Raw genomic sequence first — 27,729 nt, forward strand, 5'->3', positions numbered from 1 at the left:
CAGGCAGTCGCCGATCCGAATACTAACGTTGTTGCTTAACTTGGGTGATGGCACGAGAACGGTTGGTTTTTTTTTTATTTATTTATTTATTTAGTTACTTTTCGGAATTTAGCACTGCTGCGTAACAGTAGGCTCTGGCGCATTTCAAGAACACATCTGTCGATTGGTAGTGTTTTGTCATTTTCAACGAGTTCCTAGCACTCTTCCTTCGCGCATTCTTACTCAAACCGAGTTCATTACCGTAATTTCGTATCTTACGTTTAATACAGTACTTTAAAATGCTTGTGGAAGCATCTTTGTCGACACCTGAAAGTTATTATGAAAAGAGGCCTGGCAGGTGTAGCGACGTAAAAATGAAAAAATGAGAAAGAGCCAACAGCACGCGGTGTTCCCAGGCGGTCACCCATCCAAGTACTAACCGCGCCCGATGTTGCTTAACTTCGGTGATGGGACGAGAACCGGTGTAGTCAACATGGTATGGCCGTTGGCGTCCTTATACTGTAGCCGCACCACGGAGGAAGCATTCGCCTCTTCTCCCAACACACGCAATCGCCGCTTTCCGTGGCACATTTGACGCAAAGCGCGTCTTTCCGCCTCGAAGGTGGCGCGGAGTGCGCGCTCGCCTCGGCGTCTCATAGGCGACTGCCGAACGTAGGTGAGACGCACAACACAGCTGCTCGATGCACCGCCTGTCATTCGTTTGGTGCGTGCGGCCTCCGACACCCACTGGCGACGCGCCTTGTTCCTGTTATCCGGCGCAGGGCTTGCGCGCGGCCGGGCGGCGGGGGCACTGCGCGGGGTGTTGCAGTGTCCTGCTGGACCGACGGAAGCTTTCTCACCTGCCTGACACACGCCGCGCTTCCAGATTTATGCGTAATTTGCGCGGTGCATTTGCATTCGCGCCTGTCCCCCCTCCCGTCCCGACTTGTCCCGACTTTGCTCGACTGCCGCTCGCTGCCGCTCGGGTCGCGGCCCATATGACAGCACAAGCACGAGAAACATCTGCGAGACGGGCGCGGGCCTGACCGGCGTGTCCGAGACGCCGTGGGCGGCCGTTCGGAGCTACTAGAGCAGCGCTGTGCCGTGCCATGGAAAGGTGCGAAACCAAGGACAGAAGACACAGAATTTTTGTTTACAAATTTGCACGTGTACACTGCTACAAAACAATAAGCCCGGACGTATTTCGGAACATTTCTGCCGCTTAATACTGTTTTGTTATTTCCAGAGACACTTTGGAAATCTTCCTTGGCACACGCTTCTTCAAACTGAGTTCCCTAATATCGTATCTTTTGTTTATTACAACAGATTTAAGTCATTGTGGAAACATCTTTGTCGCATCGGAAAGGTAGCGTGAAGAGACGGCTGGCAGGGCTGGCGACAAGAAAGCAAAATATGAAGACAGCCAGAGGTCCCAGGCAGTCGCCGATCCGAATACTAACGTTGTTGCTTAACTTGGGTGATGGCACGAGAACGGTTGGTTTTTTTTTATTTATTTATTTATTTAGTTACTTTTCGGAATTTAGCACTGCTGCGTAACAGTAGGCTCTGGCGCATTTCAAGAACACATCTGTCGATTGGTAGTGTTTTGTCATTTTCAACGAGTTCCTAGCACTCTTCCTTCGCGCATTCTTACTCAAACCGAGTTCATTACCGTAATTTCGTATCTTACGTTTAATACAGTACTTTAAAATGCTTGTGGAAGCATCTTTGTCGACACCTGAAAGTTATTATGAAAAGAGGCCTGGCAGGTGTAGCGACGTAAAAATGAAAAAATGAGAAAGAGCCAACAGCACGCGGTGTTCCCAGGCGGTCACCCATCCAAGTACTAACCGCGCCCGATGTTGCTTAACTTCGGTGATCGGACGAGAACCGGTGTAGTCAACATGGTATGGCCGTTGGCGTCCTTATACTGTAGCCGCACCACGGAGGAAGCATTCGCCTCTTCTCCCAACACACGCAATCGCCGCTTTCCGTGGCACATTTGACGCAAAGCGCGTCTTTCCGCCTCGAAGGTGGCGCGGAGTGCGCGCTCGCCTCGGCGTCTCATAGGCGACTGCCGAACGTAGGTGAGACGCACAACACAGCTGCTCGATGCACCGCCTGTCATTCGTTTGGTGCGTGCGGCCTCCGACACCCACTGGCGACGCGCCTTGTTCCTGTTATCCGGCGCAGGGCTTGCGCGCGGCCGGGCGGCGGGGGCACTGCGCGGGGTGTTGCAGTGTCCTGCTGGACCGACGGAAGCTTTCTCACCTGCCTGACACACGCCGCGCTTCCAGATTTATGCGTAATTTGCGCGGTGCATTTGCATTCGCGCCTGTCCCCCCTCCCGTCCCGACTTGTCCCGACTTTGCTCGACTGCCGCTCGCTGCCGCTCGGGTCGCGGCCCATATGACAGCACAAGCACGAGAAACATCTGCGAGACGGGCGCGGGCCTGACCGGCGTGTCCGAGACGCCGTGGGCGGCCGTTCGGAGCTACTAGAGCAGCGCTGTGCCGTGCCATGGAAAGGTGCGAAACCAAGGACAGAAGACACAGAATTTTTGTTTACAAATTTGCACGTGTACACTGCTACAAAACAATAAGCCCGGACGTATTTCGGAACATTTCTGCCGCTTAATACTGTTTTGTTATTTCCAGAGACACTTTGGAAATCTTCCTTGGCACACGCTTCTTCAAACTGAGTTCCCTAATATCGTATCTTTTGTTTATTACAACAGATTTAAGTCATTGTGGAAACATCTTTGTCGCATCGGAAAGGTAGCGTGAAGAGACGGCTGGCAGGGCTGGCGACAAGAAAGCAAAATATGAAGACAGCCAGAGGTCCCAGGCAGTCGCCGATCCGAATACTAACGTTGTTGCTTAACTTGGGTGATGGCACGAGAACGGTTGGTTTTTTTTTATTTATTTATTTATTTAGTTACTTTTCGGAATTTAGCACTGCTGCGTAACAGTAGGCTCTGGCGCATTTCAAGAACACATCTGTCGATTGGTAGTGTTTTGTCATTTTCAACGAGTTCCTAGCACTCTTCCTTCGCGCATTCTTACTCAAACCGAGTTCATTACCGTAATTTCGTATCTTACGTTTAATACAGTACTTTAAAATGCTTGTGGAAGCATCTTTGTCGACACCTGAAAGTTATTATGAAAAGAGGCCTGGCAGGTGTAGCGACGTAAAAATGAAAAAATGAGAAAGAGCCAACAGCACGCGGTGTTCCCAGGCGGTCACCCATCCAAGTACTAACCGCGCCCGATGTTGCTTAACTTCGGTGATCGGACGAGAACCGGTGTAGTCAACATGGTATGGCCGTTGGCGTCCTTATACTGTAGCCGCACCACGGAGGAAGCATTCGCCTCTTCTCCCAACACACGCAATCGCCGCTTTCCGTGGCACATTTGACGCAAAGCGCGTCTTTCCACCTCGAAGGTGGCGCGGAGTGCGCGCTCGCCTCGGCGTCTCATAGGCGACTGCCGAACGTAGGTGAGACGCACAACACAGCTGCTCGATGCACCGCCTGTCATTCGTTTGGTGCGTGCGGCCTCCGACACCCACTGGCGACGCGCCTTGTTCCTGTTATCCGGCGCGGGGCTTGCGCGCGGCCGGGCGGCGGGGGCACTGCGCGGGGTGTTGCAGTGTCCTGCTGGACCGACGGAAGCTTTCTCACCTGCCTGCAGATGTTGAGAATTCAATGTTCTCGATGGATAGGTTACGTTAGGTTAGCTTAGGTTAGGTTAGGTTAGGTTAAGGTTAGGTTAGATTAGGTTAGGTTAAGTTAGGATAGGGTAGTTTAGGTTAGGTTAGGTTAGGTTGGAATAGCTTAGCTTATATTAGCTTAGATTAGGCTGGTCTGGACTGGGCTGGGCTGGGCTTGTCCGGGCCGGGCTGGGCTGGCCTGGGCTGGGCTGGGCTGGGCTGGGCTGGGCAGGGCTGGGCTGGGCTGGGCTAAGCCGTGCTGTGCTGGACTGGGCTGGGTTGGGCTGGGCTCGGCTGGGCTGGGCTGTGGTGTGCTGGGCTGGGCAGGGCTGTGCTGGGCTGGGCTGGGCTGCGCTGCCCTGGGCTGGGCTGGGCTGGGCTGGGCTGGGCTGGGCTGGGCTGGGCTGGGCTGAGTGAGCTAGTCTGGGTTTGGCGGGGCTGGGCTGGGATGGGCTGGGCTGGGCTGGGCTTGGCTGGGCTGTGCTGGGCTGGGCAGGGCTAGGCTGGGCTGGGCTGTGCAGGGCTGGGCAGGGCTGGGCTGGGTTGGGCTGCGCGACCATTGCGAATATGGCGACAGTTAGCCAACCATTACCATGAGTAAAGGAATGGTTAATGTCGATGCTAAAGTTAAGTCTACATCCACAGAAAACACAGTGTCCGTCGACAAGTGCAGTAGCAACAACGTTCCTTACAGCATTCTTCTTCTTGTCTGCAGATGTTGAGAATTCAATGTTCTCGACAGATAGGTTACATTAGGTTAGGTTAGGTTAGGTTAAGGTTAGGTTAGTTGCAGCTTAGGTTAGGTTAGGTTATGATAGGGTATGTTAGGTTAGGTTAGGTTAGGTTAGGTGAGCTTAGCTTATATTTGCTTAGCTTAGGCTGGGCTGGACTGGGCTGGGCTGGGCTGGGATGGGCTGGGCTGGGCTGGGCTGGGCTGGACTGGGCTGGGCTGGGCTGGGCTGCTCTGGACTGGGCTGGGCTGAGTGTGGCTAAGCTTGTCTGGGCTGGGCTGGGCAGGGCAGGGCTGGGCTGGGCTGGGCTGGGCTGAGCTGGGCTGGGATTGCTGAACTGGGCTGGGCTAGGCTGGGCTGGTCTGGGCTGGGCTCCCCTGGGCTCGTCTGGGCTGGGCTGGGCTGAGCTGGGGTAAGCTGGGCTAGGCTGGGCTGGACTGGGATGGGCTGGGCTGGACAGGGTTGTGCTGGGCTTGGCTGTGCTGGGCTGGGCTGGACAGTGCTGAGATGGGCTGGGCTGGGCTGGGCTGGGCTGGGGTGTGTTGAGCTGGGCTGGGCTGGGCTGGGCTGGGCTGGGCTGGGCTGGGCTCCCCTGGGCTCGGCTGGGCTGGGCTGGGCTGGGCTGGTCTGGCATGGGTTGGGCTGGGCTGGGCTGGGCTGGGCTTGGCTGGGCTGGGCTAAGCAGGGCTAGGCTGGGCTGGGCTGAGCTGGGCTGTGCTGTACAGGGTTAGGCTGGGCTGGACAGGGCTGGGATGGGCTGGGCTGGGCTGGGCTGGGCTGGGCTGGGCTGGGCTGGGTTGGGCTGGGCTGAGTTGGGCTGGGCTGTGTTGGGCTGGGCTGGGCTGGGCTGGGCTGGGCTGGGCTAGGCTGGGCTGGGCTGGTGTGGGATTGGCTGGTCTGGGCTGTCTCCAAAACTTTCAACTCCATGAACATTAGGTACTTCTGTACCACCATGTACCATGGCAACAGTTAGCCAACCATTACTATGAGTAAAGGAATGGTTAATGTCGATGATAAAGTTAAGTCCACATCCACAAAAAACACAGGGTCCGTCGACAAGTGCAGTATCAGCAACGTTCTTCACAGCATTCTTCCTCCAGTCTGCAGATGTTGAAAATTCAATGTTCTCGATGGATAGGTTACGGTAGGTTATATTAGGTTAGGTTAGGTTAAGGTTAGGTTCGTTTAAGCTTAGGTTAGGTTAGGTTAGGATAGGGTAGGTTAGGTTAGGTTAGGTTAGGTTAGCTTAGCTTATATTAGCTTAGATTTGGCTGGACTGGGCTGGGCTGGGCTGGGCTGGGCTGTGCTAGGCTGGGCTGGGCTTGGCTGGGCTGGGCTGGGCTGTATATGGCTGGGCTGGGCTGGGCTTGGCTGGGCTGGTCTGGGATGAGCAGGGATGGGTTGGGTTGGGGTGGGCTGGACTGGGCTGGGCTAGGCTGGAATGGGCTGGGCTGGGCTGGGCTGGGCTTGGGTGGGCTGGGCTGGGCTTGGCTGGGCTGTGCTGGGGTGGACTGGGCTGGGCTGTTTACAAAACTTTCAAGTCCATTAACATTAGGTACTATTGTAACACCATGTACCATGGCGACAGTTAGCAAACCATTACCATAAGTAAAGGACTGGTTAATGTCAATGCTAAAGTTAAGCCTACATCCACAGATAAAACAGGGTCGGTCGACAAGTGCAGTAGCAGCACCGTTCTTCACAGCATTCTTCTTCTTGTCTGCAGATGTTGAGAATTCAATGTTTTCGATGGATAGGTTACATTAGGTTATTATAGGGTAGGTTAGGTTATGGTTAGGTTAGGTTAAGGTTAGGTTAGGTTAGGTAAGGAGAGTGTAGGTTAGGTTAGGTTAAGTTAGGTTAAGGGAGCTTAGCTTATATTACTTTAGCTTGGGCTGGGCTGGGCAGGGCTGGACTGGGCTGGGCTGGGGTGGGCTGGGCTGGGCTGTTCTGGTCTGGGCTGGGATGGGCTGGGTTGGAATGGGCTGGGCTGTGCTGGGCTGGGCTGTGGAGGGCAGGGATGTGTTGGGCTGGGCTAGGCTCGGTTGTGCTGGGCTGCTCTGGGCTGGGCTGGGCTGGTCTGGGCTGGGCTGGGCTGGGTTGGGCTGGGCTGGGCTGGGCTGGGCTGGGCTGCGCTGGGCTGGTCTGGGCTGGGCTGGGCTAGGCTGGGCTGGGCTGGGCTGGGATGTGCTGTGCTGGGTTGTGCTGGGCTTCGCTGGGCTGGGCTGAGCTTGGCTTTCCTGATCTGGGCTGGGCTGGGCTGGGCTGGGCTGGGCTGTGCTGTGCTGTGCTGGGCTGGGCTGGGCTGTTTACAAAACTTTCAAGTCCATTAACATTAGGTACTCCTGTACCTCCATGTACCATGGCGACAGTTAGCCAACCATGACCATGAGTAAAGGAATGGTTAATGTCAATGCTGAAGCTTATATAAGCTTAGCTTAGGCTTGGATGGACTGGGCTGGGCTGGGCTGTGCCGGGCTGGCTGGGCTGGGCTGGGCTGGGCTGGGCTGGACTGGGCTGTGCTGGGCTGGGCTGGGCTGGACAGGGCTGGGCTGAGTGTGGCCGAGCTTGTCTGGGCTGGGCTGGGCAGGGCAGGGCTGGGCTGGGCTGTGCTGGTCTGGGCTTGCTGGGCTGGGCTTGGCTGGCCTGGGCTGGGCTGCGCTGGGCTGGGCTGGGCTGCCTCGGCAGGGCTGGGCTGGGCTGGGCAGGGCTGCGCTCGGCTGGGCTGGGCTAAGCTGGTCTGGGCTGGCGTGGGCTGGGCTGTGCTAAACTGGGCTAGGCTGGGCTGGGCTGAGCTGGGTTGGGCTGGACAGGGTTAGGCTGGACTTGGCTGGGCTGGGCTGCGCTGGACAGGGCAGGGCTGTGCTGGGCTAGGCTGGGCTGGGCTGGGCTGGGCTGGGCTGGGCTAGGCGGGGTTGGGTTGTTCTGGGCTGGGCTGGGCTGGCCTGGGCTGGCTTGGGCTGGTCTGGGCTGGGCTGGGCTGAGCTGGGCTGGACTGGGCTGGACTGGGCTGGGCTGGGCTGGGCTGTCTGCAAAACTTTCAAGTCCATGAACAATAGGTATTCCTGTACCACCATGTACAATGGCGACAGTAAGCCAACCATTACCATGAGTAAAGGAATGGTTAATGTCGATGCTAATGTTAAGTCTATATCCACAGAAAACATAGGGTCGGTCGACAAGTGCAGTAGCAGCACCGTTCTTGACAGCATTATTCTTCTAGTCTGCAGATGTTGAGAAACCAAAGTGCTCGATGGATAGGTTACGTTAGGTTAGGTTAGGTTATGGTTAGGTTAGGTAAGGTTAGGTTAGGTTAGGTAAGGATAGGGTAGGTTTGGTTAGGTTAGGTTATGTTAAGTTAGCTTACCTTATATTACCTTAGCTTGGGCTGGGCTGTGCTAGGCTGGGCTGGGCTGGGCTGGGCTGGGCTGGGCAGGGCAGGGCTGGGCTGGGTTGGGCTGGGCTGGGCTGGGCTGGGATGGGCTGGGCTGGGCTGAGCTGGGCTGGACTGGACTGGTCTGGGCTGGGCTAAGCTGACCTGGGGTGGGTTGGGCTGGACTGGGCTGGGCTGGACAAGGTTGGGTTGGGCTTGGCTGGGCTGGGCTGGGCTGGACAGGGCTGGAATGGGCTGGGATGTGATGAGCTGGGCTTGGCTGGACTGGTCTGGGCTGAGTTGGTCTGGGCTGGGCTGGACTGGGGTAGGCTGGGCTGGGCTGGGCTGGGCTGGGCTGGGATGGGCTGGGCTGGGCTGGACTGGGGTGGGTTGGGCTGGGCTGGGCTGGTCTGTGAAGTGCTGGGCTGGGCTAGGCTGGGCTGGGCTGAGCTGAGTTTTGCTGGGCTGGGCTGGGCTGGACTGGACTGGGCTGGGCTAGGCTGGGCTGGGCTGGGCTGGTCTGGGCTGGGCTGGGAAAGGCTGGGCTGAGTGGGGCGGGGTGGGGCGGGGCTGGGCTGGGCGGTGCGGAGCTGGGCTGGGCTGGGCTGTGCCGGTTTGCGCTGGGCTTGGCTGGGCTGGGATGGGGTGGGCTGGGCTGGGCTGGACTGGGCTAGGCTGGGCTGTGCTGGGCTGGGCTGGGCTGATCTTGGCTGGGCTGTGCTGGGCTGGGCTGTGATGGCCTGGGCTGGGCCGGGTTGGGTTGGGCTGGTCTGGACCCATCTGGACGGGGCTGGGCTGGGCTGGGCTGTGCTGGGATGGGCTGGGCTGGGATGGGCTGGGCTGGGCTGGGCTGGGCTAGGCTGGGCTGGGCTGGGTTGGGTTGGGCTGGGCTGCGCTTGGCTGGGCTGGGCTGGGCTGGGCTTGGCTGGGCTGGGCTGTGCTGGGCTGGGATGCGCTGGGCTGGGCTAGGCTGGGCTGGGCTGGCCTGGGCTGGGCTGGGCTGGGCTGGACTGGGCTGGTTTAGGCTGGGGTGGGCTGGGCTTTGCAGGGCTGTGCTGGGCTGGGCTGGGCTGGGCTGTTCTGGGCTGGGCTCGTCTGGGCTCTGCTGGAATGGGCTGGGCTGTGCTGGGCTGGGCTGGGCTGGGTTGGGCTGCGCTGGGCTGGGTTGGGCTGTGCTGGGTTAGGCTGGGCTGGGCTGATCTGGACTGGGCTGGGCTGGGCTCGGCTCTCTTAAAAACTTTCAAGTCCATGAACATTAGATACTCCTTTACCACCATGTACCATGGCGACAGTTAGCCAACCATTACCATGAGTAATGGAATCGTTAATGTCGATGTTAAAGTTAAGTCTACATCCACAGAAAACACAGGGTCCGTAGTCAAGTGCAGTAGCAGCTACGTTCTCACAGCATTCTTCTTCTTGTCTGCAGATGTTGAGAATTCAATGTTCTCGATGGATAGGTTACGTTAGGTTAGGTTAGGTTAGGTTAGGTTAAGGTTAGGTTAGGTTAAGTTTAGTTTAGGTTAGGTTAGGGTAGGGTAGGTTAGGTTAGGTTAAATTACGTTAGGTTAGCTTAGCTTACATTAGCTTAGCTTCGGCTGGGCTGGGCTGGGCTGGGCTGGGCTGGGCTGGGCTACGCTGGGCTGGACTGGGCTGGGCTGGACTGAGCTGGACTGGGCTGGGCTGGGCTGGGCTGGGCTGGGCTGGGCTGGGCTGGGCTGGGCTGGGCTGGGCTGGGATGGGCTGCGCTGGGCTATGCTGGGCTGGGCTGGACTGAGCTGGGCTGGGCTGGGATGGGCTGGGCTGGGCTGTGCTGGGCTGGCTGGGCTGCGCTGGGTTGGGCTGGGCTGGAATGGGGTGGGCTGGGCTTGGCTGGGCTGTGCTGGGCTGTGCTGGGCTGTGCTGGGCTGTGCTGTGCTGAGATGGGCTGGGCTGTGCTGGGCTGGGCTGGGCTGGGCTGGGCTGGGCTGGCTGGACTGGGCTGGGCTGGGTTGGGCTGGGCTGGGTTGGGCTGGTCTGGGCTGTGCTGGACTGGGCTGTGCTGGGATGGGCTGGGTTGTGCTGGACTGGGCTGGACTGGACTGGGCTGGGCTGGGCTGGGCTGGGCTGTGCTGTACTGGGCTGTGCTGGGCTCGGCTGGGCTGCTCTGGGTTGGGCTGCGCTGGGCTGGGCTGGCCTGGGCTGGGCTGGGATGGTCTGTTCTGGGCTGGGCTGGGCTGGACTGGGCTGGGATGTGCTGGGCTGGGCTGGGCTGGGCTGTTCTGGGATGGGCTGGTCTGAGCTGGGCTGTGCTGGGCTGGGCTTGGCTGGGCTGGAGTGGGCTGGGCTGGGCTGGGCTGGGCTGTGCTGGGCTGGGCTGGACTGGGCTGCTCTGGGCTGGGCTGGGCTGGGCTGGGTTGGGCTGGGCTGGGCTGGGCTGGGCTGGGCTGGGCTGGGCTGTGCTGGGCTGTGCAGGGCTGGGCTGGGCTGGGCGGGACTGGGCTGGGCTGGGCTGCGCTGGGCTGGGCTGGGCTGGGCTGGGCTCTGCTGTGCTGGGCTGTGCTGGGCTGGGCTTGGCTGAGCTGGGCTGGTCTTGTCTGGGCAGGGCTGGGCTGGAGTGAACTGGGCTGGGCTGGGCTGGACTGGGCTGGGCTGGGCTGGGCTGTCTCCAAAACTTTCAAGTCCATGAACATTAGGTACTCCTGTTCCACCTTGAACCATAGCGACAGTCAGCTAACCATTACCATGAGTAAAGGAATGGTTAATGTCGATGCTAAAGTTAAGTCTACATCCACAGAAAACACAGGGTCGGTCGACAAGAGCAGTAGCAGCAACGTTCTTCACAGCATTCTTCCTCTTGTCTGCAGATGTCGAGAATTCAATGTTCTCGATGGATAGGTTACGTGAGGTTAGTTTAGGTTAGGTTAGGTTAGGTTAACGTTAGGTTAGTTTAAGGTTAGGTTAGGTTCGTTTAGGATGGGGTAAGTTAGGTTAGGTTCGGTTAGGTTAGCTTAGCTTATATTAGCTTAGTTTGGGCTGGGCTAAGATGGGCTGGGCTGGGCTGGGCTGGTCTGGGCTGGGCTGGGCTGGGCTGGGCTGGGTTGGGCTGGGCTGGGCTGTGCTGGGCTGGGCTGGAATGGGCTGGGCTGGGCTGGGCTGGGCTGGGCTGGGCTAGGCTGGGCTGGGATGGGCTTGGCTGGGTTGGGCTGGGCTGGTCTGTGCTGCGCTGGCTGGGCTGGGCTGGGCTGGGCTGGGCTGGGCTGGGCTGGGCTGGTCTGGGCTGGGTTGGGCTGGGCTAGGCTGTGCTGGGCTGGGATGGAATGGGCTGGGCTGGGCTGGGCTGGGCTGGGCTGGGATGGGCTGGGCTGGGCTGGACTGGGCTGGGCTGGGATGGGCTGTCTCCAAAACTTTGTAGTCCATGACCATTAGGTACACCTGTACCACCATATACCATAGCGACAGATAGCAAACAATTACCATGAGTAAAGGAATGGTTAATGTCGATGCTAAAGTTAAGTCTACATCCACAGAAAACACAGGGTCCGTCGACAAGTGCAGTAGCAGCAACGTTCTTCACAGCATTCTTCTTCTTGTTTGCAGATGTTGAGAATTCAATGTTCTCGATGGATAGGTTACGTTAGGTTAGCTTATGTTAGGTTAGGTTAATGTTAGGTTAGGTTAAGGTTAGGTTAGGTTATGTTTGGATAGAATAGGTTAGTTTAGGTTAGGTAAGGTTAGGTTAGGGTAGGTTAGGTTAAGTTAGGTTAGGATAGCTTAGCTTATATTAGCTTAGCTTAGGCTGGGCTGGTCTGGGCTGGGATGGGCTGGGCTGGGCTGGGGTGGGCTGCACTGGTCTGGGCTGGGCTGGGCTTGGCTGGGCTGGGCTGGGCTGGGCTGGGCTGGGCTGGGCTGTGCTGCTCTTGGCTGGGCTGGGCTTGTCTGGGCTGTGCTAGGCTGGGCTGGACTGGGCTGGGCTGGGCTGGGCTGGGCTGGGCTGGGCTGGGCTTGGTTGAGTTGGGATGGGCTGGGATGGGCTGGGCTTGGCTGGGCTGGACTGAGCTGCGCTGGGCTAGGCTGTCTAAAAAACTTTCACGTCCATGAACATTAGGTACTCCTGTACCACCAAGTACTATGGCGACAGTTAGCCAACCATTACCATGAGTTAAGGAATGGTTAATGTCGATGCTAAAGTTAAGTCTACATCCACAGAAAACACAGGGTCCGTCGACAAGTGCAGTAGCAGCAACGTTCTTCACAGCATTCTTCTTCTTGTCTGCAGATGTCGAGAATTCAATGTTCTAGATGGATAGGTTACGTTATGTTAGGTTAGGTTAGATTAGGTTAAGGTTAGGTTAGGTTAAGGTTAGGTTAGGTTCGGTTAGGATGGGGTAGGTTATTTTAGGTTAGGTTAGGTTAGCTTAGCTTATATTAGCTTAGTTTGGGCTGGGCTGGGCTGGGCTGGGCTGGGCTGGGCTGGGCTGTGCTGGGCTGGGCTGGTCTGGGCTGGACTGGGCTGGGCTGGGCTGGGCTGTCTCCGAATCTTGCAAGTCCATGAACATTAGGTACTCCTGTACCACCATGAACCATGGTGACAGTTAGCTAAATATTACCATGAGTAAAGGAATGGTTAATGTCGATGCTAAAGTTAAGTCTACATCCACAGAAAACACAGCGTCCGTCGACAAGTGCAGTAGCAACAACGTTCTTCACAACATTCTTCTTCTTGTCAGCAGATGTCGAGAATTCAATGTTCTCAATGGATAGGTTAAGTTAGGTTAGGTTAGGTTAAATTAGGTTAAGGTTAGTTTAGGTTAATGTTAGGTTAGGTAAGGTTAGGATAGGGTAGGTTAGGTTAGGTTAGGTTAGCTTAGCTTAGCTTATATTAGCTTAGTTTGGGCTGAGCTTGACTGGGCTGGGTTGGGCTGGGCTGTGCTTGGCTGGGCTGGGCTGGTCTGTTCTGGGGTGGGCTGGGCTGGGCTGGGCTGGGCTGGGCTGGGCTGGACTGTGATGGGCTGGGCTGGGCTGGGATGGGCTGGGCTGGGCTGTGATGGGCTGGGCTGGGCTGGGACGGGCTGGGCTGGGCTGTGCTGAGCTTGGCTGGGCTGTGTTGGGCTGGGCTGGGCTGGGCTGTTCTTGGCTGGGCTTGGCTGGGCTGTTCTGGGCTGGTCTGGGCTGGGCGGGGCTGGTCTGGGCAGGGCTGGGCTGGGCTGTGCTGGGCTGGGCTGGGCTGGGCTGGGCAGGGCTGGGCTGGGATGGACTGGGCTGGGCTGGGCTAGGCTGCGCTGGGCTGGGCTGTGCTGGGCTGGGCTGGGCTGGGCTGGGCTGGGCTGGGTTGGGCTGGGCTCGGCTGGGCTGCGCTGTCCTGCACTGGGCTGGGTTGGGCTGGGCTGGTCTGGGCTGGGCTGGGCTGTGCTGGGCTGGGCAGGGCTGTGCTGGGTTCTGCTGGGCTTGGCTTTGCTGGACTCGGCTGGGCTGGGCTGGGCTATGCTGGGCTTATCTGGCCTGGGCTATGCTGGGCTGGGCTGTCACCAAAACTTTCAAGTTCATGAACATTAGGTACTCCTGTACCACCATGAAACATGGCGACAGTTAGCCAACCATTACCATAAGTAAAGGAATGGTTAATGTCGATGCTAAAGTTAAGTCTACATCCACAGAAAACACAGGGTCCGTTGACAAGTGCAGTAGCAGCAACGTACTTCACAGCATTCTTCTTCTTGTCTGCAGATGTTGAGAAGTCAATGTTCTCAATGGATAGGTTACGTTAGGTTAGGTTAGGTTAGGTTAGGTTAAGGTTAGGTTAGGTTAAGGTTAGGTTACGTTAGGTTACGATAGGGTAGGTTAGGTTTGGTTAGGTTAGGTTAGCTTAGCTTATATTAGCTTAGCTTGGGGTGGGCTGGGCTGCGCTGGGCTGAGCTGGGCTGGGCTGGGCTGGGCTAGGCTGGGCTGTGCTGGGCTGGGCTGGGCTGGACTGGGCTGGGCTGGGCTGGGCTGGGCTGGGCTGGGCTGGGCTGGGCTTGGCTGGGCTGGGCTGGGCTGAGATGGGTTGGGCTGGGCTGGGCTGGGCTAAGTTGGGCTGGGCTGGGGTCGGCTGGGCTGCGCTGGACAGGGTTGGGCTGGGCTTGGCTGGGCTGGGCTGGGCTGGACAGGGCTGGGCTGGGCTGGGCTGGGCTGGGCTGGGCTGGGCTGTGCAGGTCTGGGCTAGGCTGGGCTGGGCTTGCCTGGGATGGGCTATACTGGGCTGGGCTGTCTCCAAAACTTTCAAGTCCGTGAACATTAGGTACTCCTGTACCTCCATGAACCATGGCGACATTTAGCCAACCATCACCATGAGTATAGGAAGGGTTCATGTCTATGTGAAAGTTAAGTTTACATCCACAGAAAACACAGGGTTCGTCGACAAGTGCAGTAGCAGCAACGTTCTTCACAGCATTCTTCTTCTTGTCTGCAGATTTTGAGAATTCTATGTTCTCGATGGATAGGTTACGTTAGGTCAGGTTAGGTTAGGATAGGTTAAGGTTAGGTTAGGTTCAGGATAGGATAGGTTAGGTTAGGATAGGGTAGGTTAGGTTAGGTTAGGTTAGGTTAGCTTAGCCTATATTAGCTTAGCTTGGGCTGGGCTGGGCTGGGCTGGGCTGGACTGGGCTGGGATGGGCTGGGCTGGGCTGGGCTAAGCTGGGCTGGGCTGGGCTGAGCTGGGCTGGGCTGGGCTGGGCTGGGCTGGGCTGGGCTGGGCAGAGCTGGGATGGGCTGTGTTGGGCTGGGCTGGACTGGGCTGGGCTGAGTTGGGCTGGACTTGGTTGAGCTTCGCTGGGCAGGAATGGGCAGGGCTGGGATGGGCTGGACTGGGCAGTTCTGGGTGGGGCTTGGGTGGGCAGTCAGGGCTGGGCTGGGCTGTGCTCGGCTGGGCTCAGCTGGGCTGGGCTATGCTGGGCTGGGCTAAGCTGGGCTGTGCTGGGCTGGGCTGGGCTGGGCTAACCTGGGCTGGGCTGGGCTGGGCTGGGCTGGGCAGGACAGGTTTGGCTTGCGCTTGGTTGGGCTGGGCTGGGCTGGACAGGGCTGGGCTGGGCTGGGCTGGTCTTGGCTGGGCTGGGCTGGGCATGTTTGGGCTGGGCTAGGCTGTGCTGGGCTGGGCTGGGCTGGGCTGGTCTGGGCTGGGCTGAATTGGGCTCGGCTGGGCTGGGCTGGGCTGTGCTGGGATGGGCTGCGCTGGGCTGGGCTGGGCTGGTCTGGCCTGGGCTGGGTTGGGATGGGCTGGACTGTGCTGGGCTGGGCTGGGCTGGGCTGGGCTGGGCTGGGCTGGGCTGGGCTGCGTTGAGCAGGGATGGGCTGGAATGGGCTGGGCTTGGCTGGGCTGTACTGGGCTGGGCTGGGCTAGGCTGTCTAAAAAACTTTCACGTCCATGAACATTAGGTACTCCTGTACCACCAAGTACCATGGCGACTGTTAGCCAACCATTACCATGAGTTAAGGAATGGTTAATGTCGATGCTAAAGTTAAGACTACATCCACAGAAAACACAGGGTCCGTCGACAAGTGCAGTAGCAGCAACGTTCTTCACAGCATTCTTCTTCTTGTCTGCAGATGTCGAGAATTCAATGTTCTAGATGGATAGGTTACGTTATGTTAGGTTAGATTAGGTTAGGTTAAGGTTAGGTTAGGTTAAGGTTAGGTTAGGTTCGGTTAGGATAGGGTAGGTTATTTTAGGTTGGGTTAGGTTAGCTTAGCTTATATTAGCTTAGTTTGGGCTGGGCTGGGCTGGGCTGGGCTGGGCTGGGCTGGGCTGTGCTGGGCTGGGCTGATCTGGGCTGGACTGTGCTGGGCTGGGCTGGTCTGTCTCCGAAACTTTCAAGTCCATGAACATTAGGTACTCCTGTACCACCATGAACCATGGTGACAGTTAGCTAAATATTACCATGAGTAAAGGAATGGTTAATGTCGATGCTAAAGTTAAGTCTACATCCGCAGAAGACACAGGGTCCGTCGACAAGTGCAGTAGCAGCAACGTTCTTCACAGCATTCTTCTTCTTGTCTGCAGATGTCGAGAATTCAATGTTCTCGATGGATAGGTTACGTTATGTTATGTTAGGTTAGGTTAGGTTAAGGTTAGGTTAGGTTAAGGTTAGGTTAGGTTAGGTTAGGATGGGGTAGGTTAGGTTAGGTTAGGTTAGGTTAGCTTAGCTTATATTAGCTTAGTTTGGGCTGGGCTGGGCTGGGCTGGGCTGGGCTGGGCTGAGCTGGGCTGGGCTGGGCTGGGCTGTGCTGGGCTGGGCTGTGCTGGGCTGGGCTGGGCTGGGCTGTTCTGGGCTGGGCTGTGCTGGGCTGTGTTGGGCTGGACTGGGCTGGGCTGGGCTGGGCTGGGCTGTGCAGAGCTGGGCTGGGTTGGGCTGGGCTGGGCGGGGCTGGGCTGGGCTGGGCTGCGTTGGGCTGCGCTGGGTTGGGCTGGGCTGGGCTGGGGTGGACTGGGCTGGGCTGGGCTGCGCTGGGCTGGGCTTGGCTGAGCTGGGCTGGGCTGGGCTGGGCTGGGCTGGGCGGGGCTGGGCTGGGCTGGGCTGTGCTGGGCTTGACTGGGCAGGGCTAGGCTGGAGTGGACTGGGCTGGGATGGGCTGGGCTGGGCTGTGCTGGGCTGGGCTGGGCTGGGCTGGGCTGGGCTGGGCTGGGCTGGGCTGGACTGGGCTGGGCTGGGCTGGGCTGTCTCCGAAACTTTCTAGTCCATGAACATTAGGTACTCCTGTACCACCATGTACCAATCGACAGATAGCAGACAATTACCATGAGTAAAGGAATGGTTAATGGCGATGCTAAAGTTAAGTCTACATCCACAGAAAACACAGCGTCCGTCGACAAGTCCAGTAGCAGCAACGTTCTTCACAACATTCTTCTTCTTGTCAGCAGATGTCGAGAACTCAATGTTCTCAATGGATAGGTTAAGTTAGCTTAGGTTAGGTTAAATTAGGTTAAGGTTAGTTTAGGTTAAGGTTAGGTTAGGTAAGGTTAGGATAGGGTAGGTTAGGTTAGGTTAGGTTAGCTTAGCTTAGCTTATATTAGCTTAGTTTGGGCTGGGCTTGACTGGGCGGGGCTGGGCTGGGCTGCGCTGTGCTTGGCTGGGCTGGGCTGGGCTGGGCTGGGCTGGGCTGGGCTGGGCTGGGCAGGGCTGGGCTGGGCATGGCTGGGCTGGGCTGGGCCGGGCCGGGCCTGGCTGGGTTGGGCTGGGCCGGGCTGGGCCGGGCTGGGCCGGGCTGGGCCGGGCTGGGCTAGGCTGTGCTGAGCTTGACTGGGCTGGGTTGGGCTGGGCTGGGCTGTTCTGGGTTGGTCTGGGCTGGGCGGGGCTGGGCTGGGCAGGGCTGGGCTGGGCTGCGCTGGGCTGGGCTGGGCTGGGCTGGGCTGGGCTGGGCTGGGCTGGGCTTGGCTGAGCTGTACTGGGTTTGGCTTGACTGGGCTGGGCTGGGCTGGGATGGACTGGGCGGGGCTGGGCTGGGCTGGGCTGGGCTGGGCTGGGCTGGGCTGGGCTGGGCAGGGCTGGGCTGGGCGGGGCTGGGCTGGGCAGGGCTGGGCTGGGCTGCGCTGGGCTGGGCTGTGCTGGGCTGTGCTGGGCTGGGCTGGGCTGGGCTGGGCTGGGCTGGGCTGGGCTGTGCTGGGCTGGTCTGGGCTGGGCTGGGCGGGGCTGGGCTGGGCAGGGCTGGGCTGGGCTGCGCTGGGCTGGGCTGTGCTGGGCTGGGCTGGGCTGGGCTGGGCTGGGCTGGGTTGGGCTGGGCTCAGCTGGGCTGCGCTGTCCTGCACTGGGCTGGGCTGTGCTGGGCTGGGCTGGGCTGGGCTGGGCTAGGCTACGTTGGGCTGGGCTGGGCTGGGTTGGGCTGGGCTGGGCTAGGCTGCGCTGTCCTGCGCTGGGCTGGGCTGGGCTTGGCTTTGCAGGACTCGGCTGGGCTGGGCAGGGCTATGCTGGGCTTATTTGGCCTGGGCTATGCTGGGCTGGGCTGTCTCCAAAAGTTTCAAGTTCATGAACATTAGGTACCCCTGTACCACCATGAAACATGGCGACAGTTAGCCAACCACTACCATAAGTAAAGGAATGGTTAATGTCGATGCTAAAGTTAAGTCTACATCCACAGAAAACACAGGGTCCGTTGACAAGTGCAGTAGCAGCAACGTACTTCACAGCATTCTTCTTCTTGTCTGCAGATGTTGACAAGTCAATGTTCTCAATGGATAGGTTACGTTAGGTTAGGTTAGGTTAGGTCATGTTAAGGTTAGGTTAGGTTAAGGTTAGGTTACGTTAGGTTACGATAGGGTAGGTTAGGTTAGGTTAGGTTAGGTTAGGTTAGGTTAGCTTAGCTTATATTAGCTTAGTTTGGGGTGGGCTGGGCTATGCTGGGCTGAGCTGGGCTGGGCTGGGCTGGGCTGGGCTGGGCTGGGTTGGGTTGGCTTGGGCTGGGCTGGGCTGCGCTGGGCTGGGCTTGGCTGGGCTGCGCTGGGCTGGGCTGGGCTGGGCTGGACTGGGCTGGGCTGGGCTGGGCTGTGCTGGGCTGGGCTTGGCTGTGCTGTGCTTGGCTGGGATGGGTTGGGCTTGGCTGGGCTGGGCTAAGTTGTGCTGGGCTGGGGTCGGCTGGGCTGAGCTGGACAGGGTTGGGCTGGGTTTGGCTGGGATGGGCTGGGCTGGACAGAGCTGGGCTGGTCTGGGCTGGGCTGGTCTGGTCTGGGCTGGGTTTGGGCTGGGCATGGCTGTGCTTGGCTGGGCTGGGCTGGGCTGGGCTGGGCTGTGCTTGGCTGGGCTGGGCTGGGCTGGGCTGGGCTGGGCTGAGCCGGGCTGGGCTGGGCTGTGCTGGGCTGGGCTGGCTGGGCTGGGCTGGGCTGGGCTGTGCTGGGCTATGCTGGTCTGTGCTGGGCTATGCTGGGGTGGGCTGGGCTGGGCTGGGCTGGGCTTGCTGGGCTGGGTGGGCCTCGGCTGGGCTGGGTTGGGCTGTCTACAAAACTTTCAAGTCCGTGAACATTAGGTACTCCTGTACCTCCATGTACAATTGCGACAGATAGCCAACCAGTACCATGAGTAAAGGAATGGTTAATGTCAGTGCTAAAGTTAAGTCAGCATCCACAGAAAACACAGGGTTGCCGAAAAGTGCAGTAGCAGCAACGTTCTTCACAGCATTCTTCTTATTGTCTGCAGCAGATGTTGAGAAATCAATGTTCTCGATGGATAGGTTATGTTAGTTTACGTTAGGTTAGGTTAGGTTAAGGTTAAGTTAGGTTAGGTTAGGTTAGGATAGATTAGGTTAGGTTACATTAGGTTAGGTTTGCTTAGTTTACATTAGTTTAGCTTAGGCTGGGCTGTGCTGGGATGGGCTGTGCTGTGGTGCGTTGGGCTGCGCTGGGTTGGGCTGGACTGGGCTGGGCTGAGCTGGGCTGGGCTGGGCTGACCTGTTCTGGGCTGGGCTGGGCTGGGCTGGGCTGGGATGTGCTGGGCTATGCTGGCTGGGCTGGGCTGGGCTGTGCTGGGCTGGGCTGGGCTGGGCTGGGCTGGGCTGGGCTGGGGTGGGCTTAGCTGGGCTGTCTACAAAGCTTTAAAGTCCAGGAACATTAGGTACTCCTGTAGCTCCACGTACCATGGCGACAGTCAGCCAGCCATTACCATGAGTAAAGGAATGGTTTTTGTAAATTCTCAAGTTGAGTCTACAACCACAGAAAAGACAGGGGCCGCCGATAAGTGCAGTAGCAGCAACGTTCTTCACAGCATTCCTCTTCTTGTCTGCAGCAGATGTTGAGAATTCAATGTTGTCGATGGATAGGTTTTGTTAGGTTCGTGTAGGTTAAGGTTAGGTTAGGTTAGGTAAGGTTAGGATAGGTTAGGTCAGGTTAGGTATGGTTAGGTTACGTTTGCTTAGCTTATATTAGCTTAGCTTTGGGTGGGCTGGGCTGGGCTGGGCTGGGCTGGGCAGGGCTGGGCTGTGCTGAGCTGGGCTGGGCAGGTTTGTGCTGGGCTGGGTTGGGCAGGGCAGGTCTGGGCTAGGCTCTGCTGCACAGTGCTGGGCTGGGCTGGGCTGGGCTGGGCTGGGCTGGACTGGGCTGGGCTGGGCTGGGCTGGGCTGGGCTGGGCTGGCCTGGCTGGGCTGGGCTGGGCTGGGCGGGGCTGGGCTGGGCTGGGCTGGGCTGGGCTGGGCTGGACTGGGATGGGCTGCGCTGGGCTGGGCTGTGCTGGGCTGTGCTGGGCTGGGCTGGGCTGGGCTGGGCTGGGCTGGGCTGGGCTGGGATGGGCTGAGCTGGGCTTGGCTGGGCTGGGCTTGGCTGGGCTGGGCTGGGCTGGGCTTGGCTGAGCTGAGCTGGACTGCGCTGGGCTGAGCTGGGCTGGGCTGTGCTGGGCTGGGCTGCACTGTGCTGGGCTGGGCTGGGCTGGGCTGGGGTGGGCTGGGCTGGGCTGTGCTTGGCTGGGCTGGGCTGGCCTGGCAGGGCTGGCCTGGGCTGGGCGGGGCTGGGCTGTGCTGGGCTGGGCTCGGCTGGGCTGGGCTGGACTGGGATGGGCTGCGCTGGGCTGGGCTGTGCTGGGCTGTGCTGGGCTGGGCTGGGCTGGGCTGGGCTGGGCTGGGCTGGGCCGGGATGGGCTGGGCTGGGCTGGGCTGGGCTGGGCTGGTCTGGGCCGGGCTGGGTTGGGCTGGGCTGGGCTGGGCTGGGCTAGGCTGGGCTGGTCTGGGCTGGGCTGGGCCAGGCTGGGCTGGGCTGGACTAGGCTGGGCTGGGCTGGGCTGGGCTAGGCTGGGCTGGACTGTGCTGGGCTGTGCTGGGCTGGGCTGGGCTCGGCTGGGCTGGGCTGGGTTGGGCTGGGCTGGGCTGGGCTGGGCTGGGCTGGGCTTGGCTGGGCTGAGCTGGGCTGGGCTGGGCTGGTCTGGGCTGTGCTGGGCTATGCTGTGGTGGGCTGGGCTGGGCTGGGCTGGGCTAGGCTGGGCTTAGCGGGCTTGGGCTGGGCTGGGCTGGGCTGGGCTGGGCCGTCTACAAAACTTTCAAGTCCATGATCATTAGCTACTCCTGTATCTCCATGTACCATGGCGACAGTTAGCCATTCATTACCATTAGTAAACGAATGGTTAATGTCAATGCTAATGTTAAGTAAGCATTCGCAGAAAACACCGGGTCCGTCGACAAGTGCAGTAGCAGCAACATTCTGCACAGCATTCTTCTTCTTGTCTGCAGATGTTGAGAATTCAATATTGTCGATGGACATGTTACGATAAGTTAGGTTAGGTTAGGTTAGGTTAAGGTTAGGTTAGGTTATGTTAGGTTAGGATAGGGTAGGTTAGGTTAGGTTAGGTTAGGTTAGGTTAGCTTAAATTAGCTTAGCGTAGGCTGACCTGGGCTGGGCAGGGCTGGGCAGGGCTGGGCTGGGCTGGGCTTGGCTGGGCAGGGCTGGGCTGGGATCCGCTCGACTGGGCCGAGCTGGGCTGTGCCGGGCTGGGCTGGGCTGGGCTGGGCTGGGCTGGGCTGGGATAAGCTCGGCTGGGCTGGGCTAGGCTGGGCTGGTCTGGACTGGGCTGGGCTGGTCTGGGCTGGTCTGGGCTGGGCTGGATTGGGCTGGGCTGGGCTGGGATGGGCTGGGCTGGGCTGGGCTGGGCTGGACTGGGCTGGGCTGGGCTGGGCTGGGCTGGGCTGGGCTGGGCTGGGCTGGGCTGGGCTGGGCTGGGCTGGGCAGGGCTGGGCTGGGTTGGGCTGGGCTGTTCTGGGCTGGGCTGGGCTGGGCTGGGCTGGGCTGTGCTGGGCTGGGCTGGGCTGGGCTGGGCCAGGCTGTTCTGGGCTGGACTGGGCTGGGCTGGGCTGGGCTGGATTAGGCTGGGCTGTGCTGGGCTGTGCTGTGCTGGGCTGGGCTGGGCTCGGCTGGGCTGCGCTGGGTTGAGCTGGGCTGGGCTGGGCTTGGCTGGGCTGGGCTTGGCTGTGCTGAGATGGGCTGGGCTGGTCTGTGCTGGGCTGTGCTGGGCTATGCTCTGGTGGGCTGGGCTGGTCTGGGCTGGGCTGGGCTGGGCTGAGCGGGCTTGGGCTGGACTGGGTTGAGCTGGGCTGGGCTGGGCTGTCTACAAAGCTTTCAAGTCCATGAACATTAGGTACTCCTGAAACTCCATGTACCATGGCGACAGATAGCCAACCATTACCATGAGTAAAGGAGTGGTTATTGTCAATGCTAAAGTTAATTCTACATCCACAGTGAAAGGTGGCTACACTGAGCCACCGCGCCAGAGAGTATTGTTCCGCCGCCTCCACTGGCAGTGATTATTGAGTCGCAGCGTCAGGCAGTTCTTGCCGAGAAGTTGTGGTGGACACTGCTTGGAGCTGAAGTCAGAGTGAGATGCGGTAGTCGAGAGTTTTGTTCCATGTTTATGCAGTTATTTGATGGGAGAGATAGCAGATGTTGTTCCAATGGAGATATTGTAATGATCTCAGTGCTTTTCGTCAATATAAATTAAGGTAACTAACTACTTTTCTTTATTTTCTTATTATTTGTGTGTCCTGAATAATGCTTCATTACAGGTTCAGTCAACAAAGCATCTGGCGTGTGTTCTTGTATTAGAGTGTAATTCTGGGTTTCTTGCACAATTATAGTATTTCTAATTTTCTTTTATCACGTCAGTATAAATGATATTTAAAAATTCTTGTCTTGTTGAAGAAGAACCGTGCCAGATGTGCGTTGAGTCATACTACCACATACAGAACAGCTACACTTGAGCTTGTTGTTTCGTAGGTTTTATAGTTGCTGGGGACTTAATTAATTAATTGTATTAACTGAAATGTTCATTTCATTCTTTGTGGTTGTTACATGCAGTCAGATTGTGTACAAAAACTAGTCAGGGCCAGCCGTTTACGAAACAGCGTAATCGGACATACAGCGACAGAAAATTAAAAAGTATTTGCACAGCATTCTTATATATCTTTATTATAATTAAGCCCCCATGCACGTGGCGAACCCTGCTTCGGATCGTCCCTTGGAAATCTTCTGATTGTAAAAATAGTAGACCGTAGCATTGTTGTAGTAATTTATAGTTTAGTAATTGTAGTCTATTTTGCATGTGTAGATTTGGTAATTGTCATTCTTCTAATGGTATTTTCTTTTTTTTTTAGAATTTGATTTGTTGTCTTGTATACGCGTTTGACGCTTTTGTGCAATTATTTCAATTGTTCGTCAATCGTGTTTGATGGAAACATTTCGAGTGAATGGTATTGTTGGACATAAGGAGGCATTGTGTGCAATTTTCGTACAGTGACGAGTTTTGTATGTTTTGTAAATGATTACGCGATCAATGAAAAAGGCAAAAATGATGAATAGTGAGAATGACGAAATTGTTAACATGGCGAACTCGGCAACACAGGAGAACAGTGTGATGAATAATGAAGTGGGAAACAATGTAATAAGTCGGGAAAATAGTCCGGAACCATTTCAAAATTTTTCTCAATCAGAAAATTCACAGAATACGAGATTAACGATAGAAGATTCTGAAATAGTATTGAACACAGATAGCTTTATGGCTATGCAGAAGGAAGTTAGTTTTGCGGGAAATGTTAGGGGCGAAAAGAATTTTGAACCATTTAGTATGGAGCAGTTGATGGGTGTAATATTAAATTTGGGATCTGAATTAAAAACAGTGGGATCACAGATACGATCTGAATTTAAAACAGAGATGGGAACTTTACGATCTGAACTAAAAACAGATATGGGAACACAAATAGGAACAATTAAAACAGAGATGGAAACAATGGAAACACGGTTAGGATCTGAATTAAAAACAGTGGCAACACGTTTAGAAACAGAGATGGAAACAATGGAAACACGGTTGGACTCACGAATAGGGACATGTTTCAAAAATATGAAAGATGAATTAAAGAAAGAAATTAGAGAAGAAATACAACCGATTTTGAATGCTCACAATAATAGATTAATTGCAGTAGAGATTAGACAAAAGGAACAGGATAGAGAACAGGAAGAAAGAGATCGCGTGATAGTACAGAAATTTTCAGAGTTAAATTTACAACGTGCAAAAGTTAAGGAAGAAATATTTGAGAGAATCGAGGAATCCGTACCAAATGACAGATTAAATAACCTAACACAACAGTATGAACAGTTAACTATTAAATGCGTTAATACTGAAACGCGAGTCGTGACACTTACGGAAGACGTAAATAAACAGAAAGAACAAATTGGTGACTTATCGGAAAGAGTGGAGGAGATTTCAGATAAATTGACAAATCTTAGTTTAAATGGGGACAGAGATTCAGATGACACAGCTCCATTGCCATTTTCAGAAACCGAAGAGTACCAGAGCATAAATAAACATGTTGAAAATCAGGGAAAATTTAATGAACGCGTGAAAAGGGAATTTGAGGCATTAAAAAAGCAAGTCAAACAAATTGAAGGCGAAATCGTAGGAAAAGACGGCAAAAGAAATTTAGAATCACAGATACCAGAGGGGTTTGAAGAAAATAATTTGTTTCATTTACGGGATGCAACAAGAGAGCGCCAGGCGCGCGAACTTGACAATAATCGACATTGGGACTGGGACAGACGCGGTAGGTCTTTGTCGCCACGAGGCGAAAACTTTGACTATAAACACTTTTTGACTGTTCGGAAATTTAAGATCTTCCGCAATTCTAAGAATGACATACATCCATGTGCATGGTTAGATCAATTTATGTACGCACTCCCACCAAATTGGCCACTAAGTCACAAACTGGAATTTATGTGTGGATATTTAGAAAACGAACCGGCGACGCGGATGCGCGCACTCATTAGAGATTGTAATAATCTGAATGATTTTTATCATGCATTTCTATCGGCATATTGGTCCGAAAACACGCAAGACAGAGTCAAACACAGTCTTATCATGTAGCGTAATTTCAAACAGTCTGAATTCCGCATGCCAGCGGAATATTTTGAAGACATGATTCGAAAGAATCAGTTCCATTCCAATCCTTATAGCCCGACTGAATTAATTCGCATTTGTTTAACCAAGCTGCCACAATCCATAAGACAAATTGCTTTAGCCGGAAGATGTAAAGACGACATTGAGACTTTTAAGACTTTGCTACAAGAACTCGAGTACGACAATGACGACGGGACTACCTGTAATTTTTTCAGTAACAGTAATTATGATAGATTTTCAGAGAAAAGGGATAGTGATCGGAACGGACGTTATAGCGGTAATTTTGAGAATGACAGACGAAACAGACAGGACAATAGATACCAGCCTTATGACAATAACAGACGTTCTAACAGAAATTACACAGACAGTTATAATAACGGTAATTCCTACCGGAATGATCAATCATACGGAAACAGTAATCGGTATCATCAAGACAGAAATTATTCATACAGTAATAGAAATTCTTACCACAGAAATAACCAGGTTAGTAGATACAACAATAATTTCAGAAGTGACAGTCGAAATTACACAAGAAGTAGTTATGCAGACAGACAGGAAAACAGAAATTTCAATAACAGACACAACCAAGAATTTGTATCTAACAGACAGGAGGGACCTAATTGGCATCCTCCACGTGACAGAACTTCAGAGAGACAAGTGCAAATCGTAGAAATGGATCCGCGAAATGACGCGAATAATCAAAGACGTGACGCAAACAATCGACAATGACTTGCAGCTTCGGCTTGTGGCAGCAATATAGACGGTTCAGAAAGTAATGACACTACGACTTTACACTACGTACGCCTGGAAGACATGAGAGACATTTTGTTAGACGAAAAGGAAAATAATGTAGACGCATTTTTACATCCTGTTATTGAAGTATGTGTGGGTAAGAATAAGTTCACTGCAGTTTTAGATTCTGGGAGCCCATTGAACGTCATTAGTGAATCAGTTTTTCGTATATGTGAAAGGACTATTGCCTGTCCTGTGTTACCTATTTCTAAAACTACAATTCGAGGAGCGATTTCTGGAAAAGGTGTAAAAGTTAAACAACAGACCAACCTAAATTTCAATTGTCAAGGATACGAATTTTCTGCTAATTTTATTATTGTTCCATTACTCAGTACACAAATTATATTAGGTATGGAGTTTCTTAACGCACATAAGGCAATTTTGAACTTTAAAGAAGGAAGTGTGAATTTGACTGTTGCCGGAATGCCGAAATGTTTGAAATTTTTCGAGTGTTTAACAAGATCTGAGTCAGATACAAAATGTTTCAGGTTTCTTACTTCTGATGTTTTCGTTGAGCATTATGACGACAATGTGTTTATTCATGACAATGACAATGGATACAGAGACGCGATGGATGATATAATTAATAGCGAAGAACTAATTAATGAAAAGGTTAAGAAAGCTGAAGTGCCAGATGACGTTGCAAGAGAAGAGCTGCACCAAATTTTGACTTCACATGCTACAGTGTTTAGTCATCACACGGGAACTATACAAGGCTTACAATATTTATTTAAAGTAAAAGAACACACACCATTTCGCGGGAAAACGTACGCTATTCCTTTGGCTTACAGAGACAAGGTTAAGAATGAACTTCAGTACATGTTAGATCAGGGCATTATTGAGCCTGCAGTCAGTCCTTATACTAGCCCATTACACGTTGTTCTTAAAAAGGATGGGTCAATTCGTTTGGTTCTGGATTCCAGACAGATAAATAATATCATCATTCCTGAAACTGACCGTCCACAAAATTTAGATGAACTCCTTCAACATTTTCATGGAATTAAAGTTTTATCCACGATTGATATGCGCGCAAGTTTTTAGCAAATAGAACTCCACCCTGATTGTAGAAAATATACTGCCTTTTTAGCCTTTGGTAACTGTTACCAGTTTCGGAAATTACCGTTTGGACTTACTGTATCTTCAGCAGCATTCATTCGCAGCTTAAATGAAATTTTACCTGTTTATCTTCGTGACAATATTACTTCATATGTTGACGACATTCTTATTGCTAAACATTCTTGGAGTGAGCACAACAAAATTTTGGATTCATTATTACGTATTTTTGCAAGAGTTGGCATTACAGTGAACTTAGAAAAATCTGAATTCTCAGGTGAAATTTCTCGGTCACATTATTTCTACAGAAGGTATTCTTCCTGATCCAGAAAAATTAGACGCTATTCGTAATTATGCTGTTCCTACCACAAAACGTGATGTTCGTAGTTTCCTTGGTGTCTGTAATTTTCTTAGACGCTTTGTTAGATTGGACAATATGGCCACACCTCGTTTATGTGAACTATCCGGAAAGAAATCTAATTGGTGTTGGGATGAGGAAGCTCAGTCAGAATTTGAACAACTTCGTGATGCTTTAGTTGCTGCTCCACTTCTTTCACACCCGGATTTATCTAAAGATTTTTGTTTGGCGACGGACTCATCATACAAAGGCCTAGGTGCACATTTATTTCAAGAGATAGAAGAAAACGGCGTTGTAGTACAAAAGACTATTGCATTTGGAAGTCGTGTTCTCTCGAAATCAGAAAAGAATTATTCGATTACGGAACTTGAAGCTTTGGCTGTTGTTTGGGCTTTTACAAAATTTCGCACATTTTTGTTTGGCAGACATACTAAGGTTTACACCGATCATCGAGCTCTGGAGTTTCTTATGTCGACAAAATTAACTCATGGCAGATTGTCACGATGGGCGTTGCACCTACAGGAGTTTGATTTTAGTATTGTTTACAAACAGGGTTCTTCAAATATTGTTGCCGATGCTTTATCACGTGCACCTATGGGTTTGAAACAAAGTGCTGAAGAGGACTGCAAGGAAAACAATTATTGTTTGATGTATATTAAAGGTGTTGCGTTTGAGAACTTTATTTCGTCTTCGCTCCAGGACATCGCTAAGGAGCAAAATAAGGATCCCATCTGGAAGGACATTAAGGAGAAGTGGAGGAGAAAGGAAAGCGTAGCGATTAGACAGCATTATTTAGTTCGCAATGACATTCTTTTCAAACGAAAATCAGTCGACAACTCTGTTTGGTTAGTTTGTATTTCTGATGAG

The 27,729-nt window shown here is 54.6% G+C and overlaps 2 protein-coding genes and 3 non-coding genes across 5 annotated transcripts in view; all 5 read right to left on the bottom strand.

Annotated features, from left to right (window-relative positions):
• The window catches only part of LOC126148542 (uncharacterized), a gene marked incomplete at its 5' end in the record, with an annotated part of 95,356 nt that extends 84,994 nt beyond the window's left edge, over positions 1 to 10,362 (bottom strand). Inside the window, 3 exons of the mRNA XM_049915766.1 lie at positions 2,139 to 2,223; positions 5,750 to 5,794; positions 10,303 to 10,362. Coding sequence (XP_049771723.1) covers positions 2,139 to 2,223; positions 5,750 to 5,794; positions 10,303 to 10,362 — 190 coding nt within the window. The remainder of the gene's footprint in view (positions 1 to 2,138; positions 2,224 to 5,749; positions 5,795 to 10,302) is intronic.
• Positions 371 to 489, bottom strand: LOC126101593 (5S ribosomal RNA). Its single transcript, XR_007522352.1, has one exon. It is a non-coding gene; the product is annotated as a 5S ribosomal RNA (ribosomal RNA).
• Positions 1,782 to 1,900, bottom strand: LOC126100801 (5S ribosomal RNA). The gene has a single exon (XR_007522213.1). It is a non-coding gene; the product is annotated as a 5S ribosomal RNA (ribosomal RNA).
• LOC126100848 (5S ribosomal RNA) lies at positions 3,193 to 3,311 on the bottom strand. The gene has a single exon (XR_007522218.1). It is a non-coding gene; the product is annotated as a 5S ribosomal RNA (ribosomal RNA).
• Positions 10,363 to 14,887: 4,525 nt separating the features above from the next.
• Positions 14,888 to 27,729, bottom strand: part of LOC126163731 (uncharacterized) — a 60,344-nt gene continuing 47,502 nt past the window's right edge. The window contains exons 2-3 of the mRNA XM_049920183.1: positions 21,108 to 21,821; positions 14,888 to 15,082 (exon numbers count right to left, since the gene is read on the bottom strand). Coding sequence (XP_049776140.1) covers positions 14,888 to 15,082; positions 21,108 to 21,821 — 909 coding nt within the window. The remainder of the gene's footprint in view (positions 15,083 to 21,107; positions 21,822 to 27,729) is intronic.

The sequence above is a fragment of the Schistocerca cancellata genome, chromosome 1 (assembly GCF_023864275.1).
Source record: "Schistocerca cancellata isolate TAMUIC-IGC-003103 chromosome 1, iqSchCanc2.1, whole genome shotgun sequence".
Lineage (NCBI taxonomy): Eukaryota > Metazoa > Arthropoda > Insecta > Orthoptera > Acrididae > Schistocerca > Schistocerca cancellata.